The 22,568-nt window shown below is 36.1% G+C and overlaps 1 protein-coding gene across 5 annotated transcripts in view; it reads right to left on the reverse strand.

Annotated features, from left to right (window-relative positions):
* The window catches only part of STRBP (spermatid perinuclear RNA binding protein), a gene marked incomplete at its 3' end in the record, with an annotated part of 66,298 nt that overhangs the window by 43,263 nt on the left and 467 nt on the right, over positions 1-22,568 (reverse strand). For 4 of the 5 annotated variants that reach the window (XR_014247771.1, XM_082403281.1, XM_082403279.1 and 1 more), the window contains exons 2-7: positions 19,422-19,642; positions 14,594-14,759; positions 10,073-10,217; positions 2,304-2,395; positions 1,674-1,769; positions 426-537 (exon numbers count right to left, since the gene is read on the reverse strand). Coding sequence is in view for 4 of the 5 variants with exons in the window: in XM_082403281.1 (XP_082259407.1) it covers positions 426-537; positions 1,674-1,769; positions 2,304-2,395; positions 10,073-10,217; positions 14,594-14,759; positions 19,422-19,642 (832 nt within the window). Of the gene's footprint in view, positions 1-425; positions 538-1,673; positions 1,770-2,303; positions 2,396-10,072; positions 10,218-14,593; positions 14,760-19,421; positions 19,643-22,568 lie in introns of those variants that run through there. The other variant, XM_082403280.1, reaches the window with a different exon arrangement.

The raw sequence follows: 22,568 nt of genomic DNA on the forward strand, positions 1-22,568 counted from the left end.
ACTCTGAGAATTCAGAAACGGCATGATGAATCATCCCAAATCTTTAAAGGGATTACATATGGAAAATAAGACCAAACTTAATTTTTCCAAATTAATCACCGGACTGCAAACAGAATGAACTTCATACATTTTAACTCAACATAAACATTTTCAAATTCAAAGCTCTAGGTGAAGCAAATTCATAGCAGACACAATATCTTATTAGTACCTTTTATGTTAGTACATATGAAACATAAATTACAATTATTGAGAGAGAGTTTTATGGCACTTCTCCAACATTCAAGCATTTTAGTTGCTAAAATTCCAAGCAAAACAACTCCTATACATCATTTCCCTGGGCAGAGGACAAACTTAGCACATAATAGAAAACTAAACTAAAATGAAATTTTTCTGATTCTTCTGCCTCCAGAGTTTGAAACCCTTACCAGGAAGTAGAATTCCAGATGCCAAACACTCCATTACTCGTCTCAAGGCCTCCCCAGCGCCCAAAGGTCTATTACAAGTACCTATAGACTTTTCACATATAAGCTCTAGTGGCTAGAAGATATTAAATTACAAATTAGTACATGCACCAAGTGTTAAAAGGATTCCAGTTAAATGTGAGCTGACATTTCTATCTACAATGGAGGCCAAAAAGGTTAAAGTCCATTTAACATTTAGGGCCCAATTAACTTTTCCCACTTGATTATCAACTTTTACCCCGGCCAGAGTGTTTAAATCAACCATTTTTGAGATTATATATTCAGAAGACATTTTGTCACCAAAACTTTATTTTTAGTTACTCTGAAAGGATTACTTAAGAAACTGCAGTCATCTAATTGACTTAACAAAGTTTTAACAAGCCTTCATATAGGTTAGTAATAGCCAATAAATAATCAGTGTTCAAACCCAGCCCACCCATCTCCCACTTAACCTAGGAAGCACTCAAACCACAGTAAGACTTCACTTCAGACATCTTGCCCCAACTATTACAATTGGAATTAAAGAAGGACCAAATCTCCATATTTAATAAACTAAAAACTCACGATGCCAATATCAAAATAATAATTGCTAAATTAATTTAAAATGACCCTTTTATAGCTTTACTTGTTTTATAATGTTCTTTATTGGGTCTTAATTGGTTCAAGCATAATAATTTCCAAATTAAGTAAGTTTGGCAATATACATTATAAACTACAGTTAAGTGTACTATTCACCTGACTTCAATTACTAATATGAACTTATTTTTAAGTGTCTATACTCAAAGAGAAAGAAAAAGAGGGTAAGGGAGCCTTATACTGGTATACCAGGTAATTTTTTCTTTAAATGGAAGTAGCACTGAAAGAGAAATGTGCCAGTCAAGCAGGCTTTCCTGGGCAGTAGGTGAATAATAATCAACCATCAGTGGAGAGTAAAGTACAGGAAGACACGCACTTTTAACAGGTATAGAAACTTTTTGTCAGAAAAAATAGCTCAGTCTGTATAGTATGAATATGATGAAGTAGAAGAGACTAGTTATACTCATAAAAAAGAATTCATATAAAAAGATCCATAATTTTTTTCCAGAACAAAAATAGGTAATGCACACCTTAGCTAACTCAGAATATAGCCATTTTACAGTAACATATAATTTCTACAGGATTTCCTCTAACTATAGCTTCAGAATTTGCTTTTAATCATATTTAAGTACTTACCCATCCTTTTAATGGTGCCCATGTGGGGACTCTGTTGCACAAATCACGCAGAATTCGGAGGACAATTACGCATGATTTTAATCCATTTGCCCTTGCCTAAAACAAACGAAATGGTTCCAATATCCCTGTTGAAATCCACCCTTCATTTTAAGGACACTGATCACGGATAGGTTCTTTAAAATGAATACTAATTAGTTAGTCATTCATAAGTTGTCAAGTAAACAAAAAAATCAAGTTCTTAAGAGTAGTAAAATTATGGTTTAGAAAGGCAGGTTTTAAAGTAAAGGAAGCATATTATTAAAGTCGCTTTTATAGCCTCATGGCAACCCCATTTCCAGGCAACTCTCTGAACTTTTAGCTTTTCTCACCCCATGTTTGGATTTTATAAGCTATCATTTGAAATTCAGAGTACTAAGCCAAAAAGGATTATGTGATAATTAAATATCATTAACTACAGGAGAAGCTATACTGGGCACTTTACCTAAATTAAAGCATTTACTCCTACAATAACCCTAAGAGGCAGAGAGCACCCCCGTTTTATATATTACACAGAAACCATTACGAGGCAGGTGTTCCAAATGAACCCTGCACAAGGCTACAATAACAATAAGATAATAACAAAGAGCCAACCTGAAACCATTTGGCATGTCGAAGAGACGCCAAGGCGTTCAGGCATTTCTGCCTGTCCAATAAGTCCGGAGGATCTTTCATCGCAACCTTTTCTAATGGGAAAATGGGATAAAGAGAGACAGATACAGTTTGACCAAGGGGTTCCTGTCAAATTACCAAACAATAAAAATAAAAAGAAGAGCAGCATTTGAGTGAACTAATAAGACTCCCAGAAGATTTCAGGTTTTGGCTTTGTTGCTTTCTTTTTAAATTATGTGCACTATGATTACTTAAGTAAACAGTCAACAGAGCCATTCTGCACACAAGTACAACAGGAGCACAAAGGCATTCGTTCAGTAAACAAATCAATGACCACTGCTACATACAATCTGGGATCTTATTAAGCATGTATATAACACCGCAGGGCACAAAATAGGTACATAGCACTTTTTCCTTTGGCAGGGGACAAAGAGTGGAAATCTGGGACCACTAGCAATAACAATTTTTCGCTATAGAAGGGATTTTAATCACTAATCAATTCTTAAGGAAAATTAGGGCTCTCTTAGGTCATCAATTTGAGATATACTAAGAATACACTGAGCATGGCAATTTTATTTTTTTACAACTGAATAAACTCATCCAACAAGATAACCATTAATAGAAACTTTACCCCACTGATGAGAATTCTGCCAGTGTTACCTTGGAGCTTTCTAATTGTTTCTTTTCTAAACCAAAATTATTAAAACTACAAATATGAAAAACACTGAAATATACTTCAAGTTTTACATAGCTTTTTTTCAAAAAGCAGCAAAGAATACTATCTAAGTACAACTATTTGACTTGCCTTAATATTTCAAAGTTAGATTAGATGGCCCAGAGTAGCAAAATTAAGAACTCAAATGTGTGATCAGTGACAAATATCCATATTCGAGAAGATGTCACAAGATACTAAATCCACGTTTAGATAGCCAAATTTATTTCCTCTAAGCCACTAGGAAGTGGGTTTTTAAACTTTTGAAGACTTGGTGCATTACTTAAATGCATACAACATACAAATGCTTCTTGGAGAACAATTCTTTGACTAATCCAATTAAGTCATATTCACCATTCTCTTTTAAGAACCCTCTTAGCAAGTCCACCAACACTCCTTCCTGGTACAATCATGGCAGTCAGCAGTATGTCTATGTGGGCTTTCCTTACTGGCTGCAACATGTAAAGGCTGAAGTGCTACACACTTATTTTTTGACCAGGCGAGCTCTGCAGCAGATACTTGCATTGTTTCACATTAATCTCTGCCAACAAATTCAAAACACAGGGTCTCATTTCATCACCCCTTTTTACTCATAAAATGGAAAGCCTCAAAAAGAACTGTTAATATGTTTTTATTTATAAACATAAGCAAACATACTATGGGTACTTATTTCATAGGTGATCTAGTTCCTGGCCTTGCTTAATTATGTCTTTTTAATGACACAAAGCATACAACTCACTCATTTTCATGTTTATATGTGAAAATGTTTAACTGTGGTCAATACAAGCATCTGTGTAAAGCTCACGTACAAGGTAGCACAAACTACTGTAAATGAACAATTAGAATCTCTTAAAAGTTAGACATGACAAAGGTTGACTGACTGCTAAATAATGTAATCCCAAGAAAAGGTATGGACCGTGCTTATTTTTTAGGACTTCAATCTTTAAGTTAAGAGTAAAGCAAACTAAGTTTTATTCTATCATTGTATCAAGTAGGAGTATTTGGAAGTGGAGGGTCAATGGAAGAGGGGAGTGAGTCAGAAGAAGTTTGGATAGGAAAAGACAAGGCAAAACAACTCTTTTTGAACTTTCTGATACTTTCGTCCAGTGAACAGAGCTTGTAATTAACATCTGCTCATCACCACAGAGACATTTTTATTTAATGGCAAAAATGTTTAGACAAATTCTTTCATTCCCAAAGTCAGATTATATCCATTAATTCTTATTAAAAAATAAAAATAAAAATAAAAATACTGACATCTGCTTGCTACAGACAGTCAACATTTGGAGGCAGCAGATTCTACTAAAAAGAGATGAAAGGGACAGGCAGTGAACAGAAGACTTCCACCGGATTCCTTTTTATATCACCATCACAATGGCCATGTTTCTTTTCTTCATGCTCTGACAGTCAAAAAGTCAAAAGATCCAAAATGTTTCAATATTCATGAGGTGGGAAACAGCAGAGGAGATGTAATAATTTATCTCATTTTATCTTCTTCAAAGTTTCTTATTTTAAAACTATATAAATTTATATGGCACTGCAGTGTTACTTATAAGCCCTGCTTGCCTATTTCCTTTATATAATTAATTACATACAGTTTTTTATATTAAAAAAAATTCATTAAAAAAAATTACTTAATGTGGCAATCACAGAATTGTTTCCGGAAAAACACCGCTACTTCTCAAAGAAGAACCTCAAGTTTAACATTTCTGTGTGAACTTTAACATAGGTGTTTCAATTTTGCGGGGAAGCAAAGCTTTTCTGATAAAAAGGCATCTTGGAGTCTTTAAATTAGAAACAATGGAACTGTGAGCCATTTCATTTTTTCCTACAGTGACCAGTAAAACAGATAGAGGATAGCAACAAAAATGACAAAAGCAAAGAAAAGAGCTTTTTAAAAAATTCACTGCTCAGTAACCTGGTATCAGGGCATGAAGGTACATAAAACATTCTAAACAATGGAAGCACTGAAAAGAAGTCTATTATGCCTAACTTCATTTATTTGGTTAGAGGTTAGATCAGTGACCAGAAACACACCGTATGGCAGGAAATGCTCATCAGTTTCCCTCCATCCCTTACATGCAAGCTAACTCTTTGCCCGTTCACAAAAACACTAGCCTGGAGATGGGGTGGGGAAAAGCCAGAACATGACTGTGTTAAATAGGATTTATGTGCCTGGAACCTGGGCTCTTCAAAGGTAAAATAACCAAGCTGGGTTATCACGAAGGCCTCCTTAACATTTCAAAGTTGGAATGAAGCTGAATGAAGCTGAGCTACTGAGTTCATGCTGACAGCATTTCCAGGGTAGCCTGAAGATACCCAGGCAGTCCCTTCTCCCAATTCCTTGAGGCTCTGCAGAGAGCAGACATTATGCTTCAAGTCACGGCCCATGCGAAATCTCAGGCCACAATAATGTGAACAGGTAAATGTAGCACTAAGGTAAAACAGAGCACTGTTCTCCTAATTTATGGTAGAAACATCACTAGATATCACTTTTCTTCAGTGCCTCAGTAGGCAGTGGGCCACTGGAAAGATAGTGGCTACAGGTTTGCACTGGATAATGTAGGTCTAGCAGCTGGGGAAGGCAGGAAAATAAAGCCTGCAGCATTGTTATAAATCCTAGGTGTGATCTCTGGACTGGTCTTCCACCTAGCAGGACTCATGCTAGCGAACTTCTGCCAAAAAGCATCAGAAGTTCACACTGGCACCAATACGGAAAAGGGACTCTTGGGCAACTTCTCTGTGAACCCCTGAGAATCTACCTTCATACTGAGGGCTGCGGTTTATCTTAGCCTTAGCCACAAGTGCCTCTGTAGTTTCCCTATCCACCTGGTTTCAAATTGCACTATAAATACAATAAGCAGCTGGATTTATCAGCCTCATAGCAAATATACTTCTGGTTTAAAATCACAAGCACCAAAAGAAGCTTAGACTATGTGATGCTCAGAATAACTAAATCAGCTAAGATGCTCCTACGATCATCCTAGATAGTAACTGGACTTAAGAGTCAGAGGAGACGGGTAAAACGTGAGACTTTCTTCATTTATACAACAGGACAATTATCTACCTCACAGAACTGTTGTGAGGGTTCAAATAAATCATATATGAGAAAGTGCTTATAACACAGTAAGTTATAAAATACCTTAACAAAGCTAAATCTTCAATATATATTACTTGAATTCTGAGATGTCCACTGTTAATGCTTCTTGCATACCAGACAGTTCTATTTGATCAGATAATATGCTAGCTACAAAAATTCACTTAACAGATTTTCTTTTGATTGCCTACTAAGTATCAGGTACCACTCCAGGTGCTAGGGATAAAGGACAGAGGTAGGGAAAAAGATACCTGTTTCAATGAATCATAAACTTTATAGTAAGACAGCTCATTATTAGCACTGCAGCAAATACACTATACTGATTCCAATACTACACTTCAATGGCTATTTATGAGTTTAACTGTGTTTACGTTCACTTCTTCAGACCTATCATGTACACATTATTCTCACTGTGAACTCAATGCACTTTGAGTAGCGGAGTTTGTGCTGTGACATATTTTAGTAAGCTGAGTAACTACTACTATTTACTAAGCAATCACTTTGTGCTAAGCATTGTACAGGTTACATTACATAAATTCTCTCATGAAACAACTTTCTAAAGTATTCATTACCCACATTTTAAAATAAAGAAACCTGTCCAAGGTCACAGAGTAATAGTTAATGGAGTTAAGAATCAAACACTTGGCTGCCAGGCAGCAAGGTCTGTGCTTTTTCTCCTGTGCCTTCTTTAGCAGGAAGCATGTAGTTATGGGGAATGGTTTTTCTACAGGGCCTTCAAGTAAAGGGTTAGAATATGGAAAAAAGACTGACGGCACAGGAGAACTCTTACCTGTGAAACAGTAAACCATACCAAAGAGATTCACTATGTACTCTGTGATTTCAAACGAGCAGTTAGATAGATCCACTTCTGCAGAGACAACCCTGAGGAGATAAGTGTGATGCTCTTCACCTGCCCCAGTCCTCCAGTTCTGCCTGCTCTCAGACTTTTTTTCCCTTTTTTGATTTTACGCAAATATGTGGCAAGTGAAGAGAGGGAAGAGAAAGACATAAGGTATGTACTATGAACAGCCTGTTTGTTTTGTGGGAGGGGAGAAATTGAAATTCTATAGGAAAATGTCTCCCCAAAAGTTACAATGCCTATTTTTTTAAACTTTGAGAAAGAAAATGAGTGCAGATTTTTTTAAAGAGATCTCTCTTAAACTTAGAAATTCCTGGAACCCAAATGAATCTTGTGCTTTCACCCCATGCAGCTGAAAAGAACTGCATCAAGGCGAGAGGAGCCATCTGGTGTGATAAAACAAATCCTACAGAACTGTATAGCCCAGGTCTCAAATGCTTAGTTATACTGGATCCTCAAAGTCGCTCAGAAATACAAAACTGCTAGTGCAGATCAAAAACCTCTGACAGGGACTTCCCCAGTGGCGCAGTGGTTAAGAATCTGCCTGCCAATGCAGGGGACACGGGTTTGATCCCTGGTCTGGGAAGATCCCACATGCTGGGGAGCAACTAAGCACATGCCACAACTACTGAGCCTGCGCTCTAGAGCCTGTGAGCCACCACTACCGAATCCCGCACACCCTAGAGCCTGCGCGCCACGACTACTGAGCCCGTGTGCCGCAACTACTGAGCCCGCGTGCCGCAACTACTGAGCCCACGTGCCGCAACTACTGAGCCCGTGTGCTGCAACTGCTGAAGCCCGCGCGCCTAAAGCCTGTGCTCTGCAACAAGAGAAGCCACTGCAATGAGAAGCCCGCACACCGCAATGAAGAGTAGCCCCCACCTGCCACAACTAAAGAAAGCCCACGCGCAGCAACGAAAACCCAACGCAGCCAAAAATAAATTAAGAATTAAAAAAAACAAAACTTTGACAAAGTCCAAATTAGACAAAATGAGCAAATTATAAGAGATAACAAGTAAGTCAACAGGGCAGTGAGGTTAAGGAAAACGGCAAAGCAAATCTTTCTGCCATTTAAAAGGAGAGGAAGTAACGTGTAAAACATTAGATCCAAGCTGATTCTTTCATCTTAACCTGATCCCACACAATTATGCTAACATCACCTGATGAGATTCATATTATAAAGAGGTCTTGGGATCCTTTAGTAACCCAAACACCTTGAATAGAGACTATAACTCTCCTACTCTCCTACAAATTCCATTCTGTAATAACTAGTCTTCTAGTAAGGGTGCAATATTCTAAGAATCTGTTTTCAGGTTCTCTGAACATAAAGTTATAAAGGCAGCAGACTAAGCTTAAGGGCATCACTGAAAACTGATAAAATCCCATGTAAGTGCACAAAGCCATGGGGAAAAAGAAGCCTGATATTCTCAATACTTTTAAAGCAATGGAAGGGATGTCTACAGCTACAAGCAAACATTATATAGTCTTCGGCAATTTCAAATCTAGACAAATCTAGCCTTTGGCAACTTCAATCTTCTTTCATCTCTCTATACTCAAAGAATTTTTAGTAATATCTATAATTATAACTATACTTAGAAATGGTTAGTTTTACACTAGAGGGTCAAGAGAACACAGCTTACCAGAATTAACAGAATTATCTTGATACTTCAGAAATCATTTTATAGTTCTACAGTTAATGGTGAACTGTAAAGCTGTTAAAGAAATTAAGCCATTTAAGATTGGTTCTTCAGAGGTGTTAGAGACACTATATGCAGCCAAAAAAAAAAAAAAAAAGTACAGGCATAAACCTAATTATAGATTGGATGCATTTTAATTTTAAACTATGACTCATAAATGTGTCTAGTTTATATCCGTCGGGTATGGTATAGCTGATTTTAGTTACCCCAGAAGACTTTTTACAAAAGGAGTCTATCACTTTTACTTTAAGAAATCCTGAGTCATGTCTGCCAAAACTCGAAATTCTAACATCTCTGGTAAATGTGTCTTTTTCTTCCTTTATCATCAACTTGAAATAAATTAAGACACTGACCAATACTTCTTGCTGCACTGGTATTTCAGGTAGGGGAGTAAGCAATGGGACTTGCTGAATGTCTAGTGATGAAAAAACAGCAACAGGGAGTCCCCCGCATTGGTCCAGTTAGGCCGCATTGCCTCTAAATTGTTATGATAGGGAGGGGCCAGTTGGTCAAAGGTCTGACACAGGGGAAATACCACATGGAAAGTTTCTAGGGACAGGACTGAGAGGCAGTAACAAGCTAATGTGAAAGGATAAAAATATCAAAAATGAAACCCAGCTCCATCATTACTTCTCAAAACTGAAGAGATTTATCACTCTACTTTTATACGATGGCATTGCCATGCAGAAATTCTTTTTAACTTCAGAAGAAAGTTAGTTTAAAGCATGATTCCCATACATATAAAATTTTAAATGTTAACAGGATCACAAACCTCCTAGAAGAGAAATTTACTAAAGATTACTTATTAAAAAAAAAAACATCAGCCCCCCAATTTATATCTCTTACATTATAAAACATTTACACTTAGGCAATTAGATAAAGCATAATTCTTAAAAGGTTATATAGTTATTAGAAGTCAAGAGTGATGTGCAAATGAGTAACTTGACACAATAAGTAAGTAAATTTGAAAATAATACTGTTTTGAACCACATTTAACCCTAAAATCAGACCTAATAACCAAGCTACACAGAATAGGTTGGCTGATACCAATAGCAACGCAATACTAGACAAAGTAAAACAGAACACCAAAACAGAATAAAAACTAAAGTGGATTTAAGACCAACGTGATAAGCACAGGTTTTTGAATTAACGTATCTTATATTTCCAATATAAACATTTTTGCAAAATACAGTGATTGTGTAAATAAAGCTGCTTAAAATACTGTAAGTGGCATAAAACAAATGAAGACAGGTATTTCTTAAATCCATAAAACATAATTAACATAGCATTCAAGAGAGCACTTACGTGAACAAAACAAATATATATTTATATATATACATCTATCTATCTATCTATATATATATATATATATATACACATGTGTACCTCCGTCCTTCTTCTCCAATTCGTCCCTAATTAGAGGGGAAGTAAGTATCACCTTCAAAGTTAGCGTGGGTTCTTTTGCATTCCGAATTATAATAGATGCCTCATCTACACACTGTTCCACTTGGTATTTCTCTTCTGTGAGTTTCTGAAAGTCACAGAGATTTCAAAAATACCCAATTAATTAAAATTTCAAAAAATGAATGATTGCCCCTTAGTTTTTAAATGTTATTAACGATTAGTATTACTGTGCTAAAAGAGCAAATAGTCTTTAACTAGTTCTTTAGTGTAGAGGTAACATTCTTCTCTCCTCCCAACTTACCAGCAAATCCTCTTTCTCCATCCCTCAAATAGCAACCACAATGTCAGTCATCTATACAATTATTAAACAACATTTAAAACCATTCTTTCTAATATTTGAAAGTGAAAGTTACCAAAAGCATCATTATATGAGAAAAGGTAAATTATTGTTCTTGAAATTATTACAGAGGACAATTATAGAATAATAAACCCCCAGTTTAGAGAGCATTCCCAGCAGTTTATTATTCTATAATTGTTCCTCTATACCGGTCCGTGGCCTGTTAAGAACCAGGCCGTACAGCAGGAGGTAAGCGGTGGGCAAGCAAGGGAAGCTTCATCTGCTCCCCCCCATCGCTCACATTACTGCCTAAACCATTCCCCCCCATGCACCTCCATGGAAAAACTGTCTTCCAAGAAACCGGTCCCTGGTGCCAAAAAGGTTGGGGACCGCTGCTCTAAACCAATAACTTTTTGATAGGACAGCCTAAACAGGAACTCCTACTTGCTAAGAACTTATAAATATAAGATTAGATAGGTTTTTATATAAGATTATGTAGATTTTTAAAGAAAATCAAGTAAGAATGAATGAAAAAGGATCTCTGCACAGTCACTCATCAGCAAAAAAAGCTAATATAAACAAGTAACTAACTTCCTAACAACAGGTCTCAGAGATCATTCAAGTGAGACCTTCTTCAGGGCAAGTCATCTGACATCCACAGGGGAATGTACGTTGCTTCTTTTAACATACAATTATACACATACAAAAAATAATCACCAATTAGAATCATATATTAAGTTATATTTAACGCATCATTAAAAAGTTAATAGTTTAATAAGTTGTGCAGGGCCGTTCTTGGTGGTGAAATTCAGTATCTATTATCTGACATAAATAGCTGAATGGAAACACTCCTGGGTCTCTGCTCATCACTGAGCATTGAAGGAACTCAAAGCCATTTATATAAAAACAGCATTTTACCATTAAACATCCCAAAAAAGACAGAATAGAAGATTCATTACCCTAATTTTGAACAGAGGAAACCAAGGAAGGGAAAAGCCACACAGTGGCTAGAAAAACCAAAACTAGAATATAGAGAAAAAGCAGAAAACTGCTCACATTCATTTTGCCACTATAAGAGCATTAAAGATGTCTCAGAGAAAAAGCAAACTAAATTTTTCAATTTAGTTTGAAATTGAAACTAAATTTCAAACTAAATTTTTCAATTTAGTTTGAAATTGAAACTAAATTTCAATGGTCCAGTGATTAAGAATCCACCTGCCAATGCAGGGGACACGGGTTCGATCCCTGGTCGGGGAACTAAGATCCCACATACCGCGGGGCAACGAAGCCTGCGTGCTCTAGAGCCTGCACGCCACAACTAGAGAGTCCGCACGCCACAACTACTGAGCCCACGTGCCACAACTAGAGAGCCCACAGCCACAACTAGAGAGCCCACGTGCTGCAACTACTGAGCCCATGCGCCACAACTAGAGAGAAGCCCACGTGACACAATGAAGAGCCCGTGCACCGCAACTAAGACCCAACGCAGCCAGATAGATAGATAGATAAAATATTTTAAATGATAAAATTTAAAATAAAATAAAATAAAAATAAAAAATAGGTCTCACGTATATGTCTTTAAAAAAAATTATACATGCAGATCTCCATAAGACACATCCAAAGTAATAAACATATGGTATGAGTTTTGGGCTAGACTAATTCTAAGTGATTCTGGTTTTGGTCATCCTTCTCCCTTGCTCAAGGAAGTACTAAAATCACCCTAGAAAAAAGTATGTAGAGAAAAGGTATGGTACAACCCTAATTAATTAAGGTACTTTGATAACTGAAAGTTTTGCTATAATAAGTGCTCAGGAAAAAGATTTTTAATTCACAAGAAAATAAGATCATATCATATCAGAGATTGATTTTCCAAACGAACACCAAGAAAACAAGGGGGAGGTAGGAAGTAAAGGTAAAAATCACATTTAAAATGATTTTCTGAAACATTATTAGTAATAAAACTATGTCTGTGCTTATGTGTACATATGTGGGTGTATATATGTGTGTACATGTATACAATTTAATATAAAATGGGTGTACAATTACATCCCCATTTTATTTGGGGACCTTTACCCAAACACCTATGGTCATGGATCTAACCATCACACAAAGCAGCCGGTTTCACCGCCGGATAACTCTATTGGCTGTGTTAAATTCAAATATGTTTTTTTTTTTTTCCAGCGGTTTTTTAAAAAAAAAATTTTTTTTAATACATCTTTATTGGAGTAGAATTGCTTCAGAATGCTGTGTTAGTTTCTGTTGTTTCTTATAATGTCCACCACTGGTCTTAAGAGTTCAGGCCACTTTTACCTTTTCCAAGAAGCTCTTCAAACATCTAAAGATATTTGTGTCTTTTTTCGGTTTCTCTAGGCTAAAAAGCCCTAGTCTCTTCAACTTTGAAACAGTTTACACAGCCCACACTCTCTCCTGGGTCCCTCCCTTGAACACCTGCTAGCTCGACAAGAACATTTTAAAACTGTGGGGCCCAGAAATAAAGATCCTCACTCAGGAGAGAAAATGCAGAGTTCACACAGTTGTGATCTACACAGAGACAGTTCTATTAATGCAACTGAAGCTCCAATCTCCTCTATCTTCAATACTCAAGAAATATGACAGATTGTCAGGATAAGAACTTCAGTTTCTTAGTGCACTGGTTCTCAACCCTTTTTCCATCCTGACATACCTGAAAATATGACCACTCTCATAAACAGGACTCACTAAGGGGAACAGAAAAGGGGGTGAGATGGTTGGAAAAGCCTCTGTGTCCAACCCTTTGATCACTGCTTTAGCACAGATCTAACAGTAACAATGTTCACTACAATAAAAGCAGAAATAAAGATTAAATTTTAAAACAATATAAAAAATAATGGAAAAAAGACGAATTTTGTTAACATTCTGATAACAAAAAGTATAGTTAATCAGAAACCCCTGTTACTGAGCTTTCCATTTCTTAAAGCTTTATTGTACTCCATGTTGCTTACCACTTTCCCTCCCCAAATGATCACGTAAGGATTTAAAATAATTTTTTAAGAGAAATGAATTTAACCCTTGAAAGAACAGAAACCTTTCTTCAATCAGAATTGCAAATGGAAAAGCCAAATGTTTGTTCAGTCTCTTAGAAAACCTTAAGATCTAAAAATGATAAACTAAAACAGTGCTCCAGAAATACAGGAGAATGTGTCAACAAGTAACACAAATTTGAGTGTCAGGAACGGTAGATTAAAAAATCAGGAAGATGGTTTTGAAGATCAGTTGGTGAATATGAAAGAAAATGATCCAGTAACAAAGCTAATAAAACCAAATTTAGAATTCATATTACTTGGGGGGAAAAAGTCTCTTTAGAAGAAATACAAATACAGGAAACCAACAACAAAAAAAGAGAGCATTCAACAACTCAACAGTTTGACCTTGTGTACTGGTATCTATTTATGTGACATGGATGTAAGGACTAACTGATATGAAATCATCAAAAAGCTATAATCTAATTATACCACAGATAACACATCTGAAATTGAAAGGTGATCATTGCTTCCCAATTAGTGATGCAACTAGCCCTTGGAGCAGGCTGGCAGAGCAGGTCCTAAGGTGACCACAGCCCCAGACGAACCGGTTGACTTTAGCCCTGAGGAGCCCTCAGCCTCCAGCAGCATCCTCCAGGAAGCATGCCAACATTAAAATTTTCTAAATGAATCCCAATGTGAAAAAGGTTTGGAAACAAGGAATTAATAGTGACTTTCCATTAACAGAATGAATGAGTGAAGTTAAATTAACAGTCTTCAATTTAAAAAATATCATCTATGAAAGTCTCCAGTTGTCTAGGCTCTTTTTGATCTTTCAGTTCTTTTCTGCATTATACCAACCTTTTTAAGAGTTTTATAATGCTGAGAGGCCTAGTCTGGAAAACATGAAGACTCTCAGCAAGACACATCTGAAAAATTTAAGACGGTACTTTAAGAGCCATCTTAATTTGGTAAATATATCCTGAATACTAATCACCAGAAATTTGCCTTAGATGTGATGGATGAGTCACTGACCCAGAGTAGCAGTATTCCTGTTGTCTGTACCTACCCTTTACTATTACCAATTTCTTATTAAATTTATCAAGGTCACTACCTATTTTTACCTTTTTACAAATTCTCCTAGAGGTACAATTAAACTGTACTCACCTGAATCTGAATAGGAAGATTATCTTTGACTGTATTTAACAGGGTCTCTGTGGGTTTGTCTTTGCACATTAAAACCAGCTCCAAGTCCATATCATCTTTAATCAGCAAGCCTTTTGCAACCAGGCCAATCCTCATTACACCACATAATGTCCGACCACCTTGATCCCTAAAAATAAAAGTCTGAATGATTACTTTCACAACCTATTTCCCAAACTATAACTTCATCATCACTTGGCTTTCTGGCTATCCATATGAATTGATAAGGGAGAACATAAATCCAAATATCCAAAATTCCGCAAAGGTACGTCTCAGATTTAAGGCTCATAAACTATCTACCACAAAGAATCAATAGGGAGAATATTTCAGACTATAGATCTTTCAATACTTTATTAAATCTATATTGTTTAGGAAATCCCCTTAAATATCTTTTCAATTTTTCTAACTTCCTCCTTCTGTCTTTTAATTAAGTAATTAAAGAATTGTGAGAAACATGAACACCGTGGTATACTAAGAAAGAGCATCAGGGTGGAAATTAAAAGACCTGAACTCTACTCCTGGTGGTGCCTGCTGGCTCAGTATATGTAACCGTAAAATGGCTATCCGCTAGATAAGCCTTAGCTCATCCCTTCTAGCTGTAGCATTCTAGGAATCCATAAAAGTTTCTGGGGAAAGCAGAATAATGTGATAAAAGTAAAGAGCTAAGGAACCCAAAGATGATCTGCCAACACAGGCATTCCATATCCAGTGGTAGCTAAAAGAACAAACATTCAAAGAACATCAAGTCATGAATGGTGCGTAAGAATACTGTTAACATCTATCCTTGATTTTAATACCAAAAGTTTCTTATTGGTTCATTTCCCTCAATCACAAGTGAAAATGTAACTAAACTGAGCGGTCATTCAACAAGCAAGCAACTGTTTTGAGTATGGAAAACATACTAAAGGAGCTCCAAACTCTCCTGCTCCTGAGGCTCACACTGCAGATTAAGTACAAAAGCTGTTTAAAACCTGCTTAAAAGGGAAGAGAAAGGTGACATCTGAGAATAAATTGAGTGCCACAGATCTCGTTAAACCTTACAAAGAGAGCCCTGCATTTGAAAGACAAGGAATGCGAATTTCAGAAAAAGTGATTAATTGCTCAAGTTCACAGAGAGAGTAAAATGGCAAAGCCGAGATTCAAACTCAAGTTGGTCTGACCATAACACTCAAGTTCTTTATATAATTACAGCTGCTTCCCAATTTCAGAAAAGAGAGAGGTCAAAATTAGAGAGGTCAAGCAAGGCAACCTGCAAGTGTGACTTCAGCAGAGTCGTGATTTGGTTAAATAGGAAAAAAGGTCATTCCTGGCTGGAGGCAAAGAAATCAGCAGAGTTTGGCCCAAGTCAGCAGAGTGTGGAATGAACTAGAGAAAGGAGAAGGGAGAGAAGTAAATTGTGGCAGTGGAAACAAGACAGGAAGTTATAAATAACCCAGCCACAGCTCAGTGCCTGACACTCCTTAGAGATTCAGTAACCGTTAAATCAATGAAAAACTATAAGGGTGGTACAAGTATAGAAAGAAAGAAAAAGCATTTTGAAGGAAGTGAACCAAGTATGGAATTATTTGATATTAAGAATAGAGTCTCATCTTTGATTCTTTTTTCTTCTATATCCCTGTTCTTTCATCTTCTCATTCTCCCAAATCTATTAACAGTTTTTAAATTCCCCCTCTGTAATCACCCTCAAACCCCTGCCTTCAAACTAGTTTCTTTTCAGGCTCTTACTACCTCTCACCTAGACCACCACCTCAATAACTTCCTCTCCACTGGCCTTACTAAAACTAACCCCTACCATCTATCTCAGCTACTGTATGTATACAGTATGTTGCAACCAGAACAGTCTTCCAAAAGCACCACATGGATGGAACTCTGCCTGTTTCCTGGTATCCCACTAACACTTAGACATGAGCATATTGGGAGGCAATTGAGGAGACAGCATGACTTCCTGCTTCGAATCCCAGCTCTGCCACTTACTGTGTGACACTGGACAAATTACAAATTACTTGACTCTTTTGAGCCTGCCTTCTCATTTGTAAAAAAGAAATAATACCTTCCTCAGAGTGGTACTGAGAATATCATTTAATTAGTGTAAGTAATGAACTTAGCCCAGAGCCTGACATATATTAATAGCTCAATAAACAATAGCTATTATTCCTTAAACAGTCCCTATACTTTCTCACACCTAGATCTTTGCTGAGATTTATTTCTTCTTCCACTTCCACTGCCTGACAAAACCCTACTCATCCTCTGGACCTACTGCAAACGCTACCTCCTTCATAAAGTTTTTTCTGATCCCCCGAACCAGCATATAGTCTCTCCCTGCTCTGTATTTTCACATTTTTGTCACGGATACGTGAAGTAAAGATGCTAAGAAAACTGGATCAGGAGTCCGACAGACTTGAATGTGAATCCTGACTCCACCACACACTCATTCACTGACCTTAAGCAAGTTAAAGTTTGTTAATGATTCTGAGTTCCTCTTTTTTCATAAGCAGTGGAAATCCCGTAAGTAAAATGGGGGTGGAGAAGGGGGATAACAATAATAGAGACTAGCAGGTTTGTTGTAAAATAATGTGAAAAGTAATCTGGTACAGTAATTGGCACTCAATAAATGGTAGATATTCTTAACTAGCCATTATTAGCTTGCTTATTAAATTCTATATCATAATTATGATATACTTGGTCTCACCATGTACAAGACAGCATGACTGAGCAGAGAAACTTAAGTCCTAATTCAGTTCTGAATTTTAATAATGAATTTGAATATGACGTATTATAACGCAAGTGACCCAGCTACAGGGAACTAATTAAAACTAAGCTAATATTCCTAAAATACAAATAGTATGAACTTATTCAATTTATTTGACTTGTGAGTCAGCTTGTAAAGAGGTAAAATAACAGCACACAGGTAAAAGCTACCTAACAGTCTCTGGCAATAGAAGGTGCTTAATAAGTATAAGCTAGCCTTCCCCATCTCTATGCCCTCTGTAGCGCTTAGCATACTTCAGGAGCATAATACGTATCTATGACCAGAACACAGCTCTGTTCTTGGACGCCGTTCCTGCTTATGTTTTACATAAAATAAGGACACAATCGTTCTGCACTCCTTGAGTTCTACCACATGGGAAGAACCATACACAAGTGCTCAACTCCGGAATGTTTCACAAACTGGAAACACTTTAGAGACAATCAATAGCGTGCACACAGAGCACTCTATTTAAAGATCCAAACAAAGCACAGGAGTATGTTATCTTTTAAAAACCTTGAAAACTCAGTGACCTGATCCAGTTAAGCAAAAGTCTACTGGAGCACTTTCCAAAGGTCTGCTCAGCCTTGACAGCAAACAGAAGATGTATTAGAAGGCCTGAACTTCACTGAAAAATAAAACTCCACTTAGAAATAGTAAAAATAGCAAATTTTATGTTATATGTATTTTACCACAATAAAAAAAAGTTTTTAAAAGGGTATAAACACATTCCAACGTGCAATTTAAATATGTAATGTGGTAACTCCCTGGCGGTCCAGTGGTTAGGATTCAGCGTGTTCACTGCCATGGCCGGAGTTCAATCCCTGGTCCACGAACTAAGACCACGAAAACCACACAGCGTGGCCAATCAGTCAATCAATAAATAAGGAATGCATGACTATTTAACTTGCACAGGGACTGGGCTAGATTATTGGATGATACTACTAATTACCATGAACCCCCAAATTTGACAGTATCTTTTTTAAAGCCATCATATGCAAGAAAAAGTGAATTACTGCCAAGAAACTTCCAGCTGACAAGTCCCTGACTAGACACAATGTATATATTACCTGTAAAAAGCTAACAAAGTCAAGAAAATACATTCTTCAGCTAAAAACTGATACTGATTTTCTTTCATCTGAAGATGGAAAGGTTACACTATCTTTCAGTTAAAGATATCAATTTATTACTACTTTCCCACTATTATCTACTTATCACAGATTTAGAATTGAAAGCCTGAGAAAAAATTCTGTAACTTCTATCCTCAATTTACCAGTTGCAGCCAAAGTAATGTTCTTAATCCTATTAATACAATAGAGTCAAATGAGCTATATTTTTCGAAGTAAACCATACAATTATTCCAATCATAGTGACATTGCTCAAAACAATAACTCTAAGCTTAGCAAGGCATAAAAAGCTTCCTACTTATCATTCAGCTTCATCTCATTAATCTCTTACTGTTGTTGCAGCACTGGGAATACTGTGCTATAACTGTTGAAGGGTCTGGCTCCCATTAGGCCTTCATTCATTCCACAAATACCCAATGAGCATTTACTATATGCAAGATACTGTACTGGATCCTGGAAATCAACAAGGCAGATACAGTCATATAAACCTTTAGAGTATATTCTCCTGCACTCTTTCTTCTACACCAGGATTTTTAAATACCGGACAAAAATGACATTCTATGATTTTCCCAGAGACCAAAAACACTACTATTTATTTCTGAATTTAGGAGGCTGAACCAACACATGAAAAAGATGACATATCATAATCTCCAAAAAAGAGAAGTTTTTTTAAAAGGGCTTGGTGCTTGCTCCCTCAAAAGGCATCCTGAACAGGTCTATCTTCTTTTTCTGGTCTAATTATTATTCCTTTCTTGCTTTCCCTGCAAATTTAACTCAGAAAAATTCCACAAACATTTACTTCCTTGTTTACAGTCATATAAATGAGAGAACCCAAAGAACACCAAATAGCAAATGTAACCCAGTGGGACGGGACCCTGGGCATTATAGGACAGCACCACAAATGTCAGGTCACACTCACTTGGAATAGGAGTCTACAGCCTCATCCTTCTTCACTTCTGTCTCACCCTCTGCTTTTGTGCCTTTATTTGTTTCATCCAGCCAATCTGAGACATGTTTAAGAGCACACTCAACAGTAGACACCATATTCTGAACAGCTTCAAGTTCCTCCGGAGATGGATAAATTGTTGAATGTTTCACCATAACATGGCGATCATCATTGGCAAAAGATCTAATAGATCTCTGTCAGAAGGTGAAAGGAAACTATTACTTCAATAAAAGAAATATTACCTGAAAAGGATGACTTCCAAATATATTTAAATCAAGTCATAGCATTAATTGTCAAACTGTTGTGAAACAGTTAGCACCGAGACAATGAAAAACTGCTCAAGAAAGGAAGTAAAACCCCATCCTACCAAACTCCACACCAGAAAATTAGAGATCTTTCATTCATATTTTGGAAGAGTTCACCCAAGTTACATTCAGTATTATGTATATGCCACATTTTAGCTCAATCTATGTGTTTTCAATACCACGTCAAAAAAGGTCATCCATATCACACATCATCTGCAAGAAACAAGATACTTCCTAGCTTCGACAGAGTATCTAGAAATGCATATGGGTGACTCATGATACCCAGTCACTCCTTTCCAAACTCCTGGACACTTCTGCATCTAGAAAAATTGAGATTTTGTAATATAGTAATAACACAAAATACAAAGTTATGTGTGAACAAGATAGTAAAACTATGGACCACATTAGAATATTATTTATTATTTGGCATTCAAACTTTGGTGTGAAGCTTTAATTTTTTAAGTAGATTAGTAGGAGATATTCCAAATTCCAGAATGGGGAAAATACATATTGTAAAAGAATTAATTTCCCAAACTAATTTACAAATGTATTCACATTCTCAATCAAAATCCCCTCAAGATAGATTTACTTTAATACTCAACAAAAATAATTTTAAAGCTCATTTTGGGGGGGGCGGGGAGGGAAGTCATGAGTGTATCAAGAACTATTCTACAAAGGTGGATGGGTGGTACCATTATGCTAAAATAAAATATCAAAAATTTTAAAAGCAATAATTAAAATGACATGCTGGCCCAGAAATCAGTGGAACAGATTACAGTCTAGAAACAGAATGAATTTCATGAAAATTTAATAGAGAAGATCCTTCACACTCATGAGTCACACAGGCAAAAACCTTTGAATATTTCCAAATTTACAAATACCATAAAGACACTTGTACCAGTACAGAGCAAAATGAACAAGGAAAACTTGGTGAGTTTCCATAAAGTCAAAAGTATTTGACTTAAAGGGTGGCTACAGTGCCCTAACTTACATGAAATTATGTGCTAGCAGACAGTAAATATTATGTTTTAAAGTCTTTACTGCAAAATAAAATATTTGCAACGCTTTATCAGTCTTGTCTCTTTTGTTTTTGTTTGAATGTCAATGTTTTAAAATCAGATTAATTTGGACACTAGTAAATTAATACCACAGTATCACTGTCCCCTACAAAATGAAGCAAGCTATAACTAAAAAGGTAAGTAATCCTTTGAAACCCTCAATTATTACTTAATAAAATTACTAAAATCAATCATGAAGCTTTCTTTTTTTCTAGATAAAAGCCATCTCTGTCTAGATTTCTTTCTTGCTCTCAAAGTCCATGACCAGTTTTCCAACTGGAGAAGTCTTTTGCTACAAAGAAAAAAACTTTTTAACCACTTCATGAGATTTAGGTATATATCCCAAAATAAATTAACAAGAAAACAAAAGAGCCATGTAACAAATTGGAGATGCTAGGTTGTTCCAGGGATTATAACTTATTGATAGTTAACTTGCTCTTTAAAGAAAAAATTCCACTAATATTTTAGTTCTGGATGGTAGGGGGAAAAATGTTAACTTGAGATTTTCTCTGTCATTTAGTTTTATGATGAATTACTAAGTTACTAAATTAAGTTACTCAGTCCTGCACACTGGCCACACCTTAGGAAAATTACATACTGCTACCTAACACAAACCTTTGGCCTTTCTCTCACAAAAAACATAAGACTGCCAATGTTAAATCCAAGAATCTACTGGATGTGATAGGACAAACATCATGAAACAGTGATGAAAGAACTGAATGAATGGTATTACCACCCCCAAAAAAGAAAGCTACCTTATTTACCCAAATAAGCTCCATATTGATTTTAAGTATTAAAAAATTAAATTGGAAGAACTATGCAGAAACAGAAAGTTCTCTTTCAAACCTGAGATCTAAGGCAAAGGAACAGGAGAAACTGGAAAACACCTACTGACCAATTAAACTACGTAAACACAAAATTTCTACACCAGACATCTAAAGCTACATTTAAAATGAATAAACTAGGAAAGGAATTTTCATCAATTATGACAAGTAATACATATAAAGCATTTCTTTAAGTTCTAAGAATATCAAGACTACAGTAGATAAATAAGCTGAAAAGGCAAATAATTCATATGGGAAGAAACACAAGTTACACTGTCATTTTTCACATCTCACCATAAAAGTAAATGACAGAGAAAATCCCAAGTTAACATTTTTCCGCACCATCCAGAACTAAAATATTAGTAGAATTCCTTCTTTAAAGAGTAAGTCAACTAAGTTATAACCTCTAAAACAAATTTTTTAAAAATCAAATGTCATTTAAAGAAATACCATCAGACTTGCTAAACAACATATTTCAAACATACTGATGATTAATATTTTTGTGCTTTTTCCCACTTACAACATCTTTTTTAAGCCTTTTCTCACTTATGGAAAAATTCACACAGCATCCTCCAGAACCAAAATACGAGGAGAAAAATATTCAGCACATTTTACCAATTAAAAAGTTAGGCACCAGATGTTATGACCTCATGTAACATCTCAAATTCAATTTAAGTATTAACTTTCCACAAAAAGCAAGGTTTCCATGATATTCAGTTCAGTGCCCCCAATACACTCAACACCTGACCCTATTATTTTAAAATTAAAAGCATGTGAAAAAAGGTGTCTTTTTGAGTTAAATACTCACATATTTTATAAACTCCAAACCCTTCATATCATTACTTAAAGGACTGGCTCAGGATTTTTAATTTCCATGGGAAAAAAACTGAGTTTCAGGCAGAAAGCTAGAGAAAAATTACATAATTTCAAGTT

The sequence above is a fragment of the Balaenoptera borealis genome, assembly GCF_965194805.1.
Source record: "Balaenoptera borealis genome assembly, chromosome: 8".
NCBI lineage: Eukaryota > Metazoa > Chordata > Mammalia > Artiodactyla > Balaenopteridae > Balaenoptera > Balaenoptera borealis.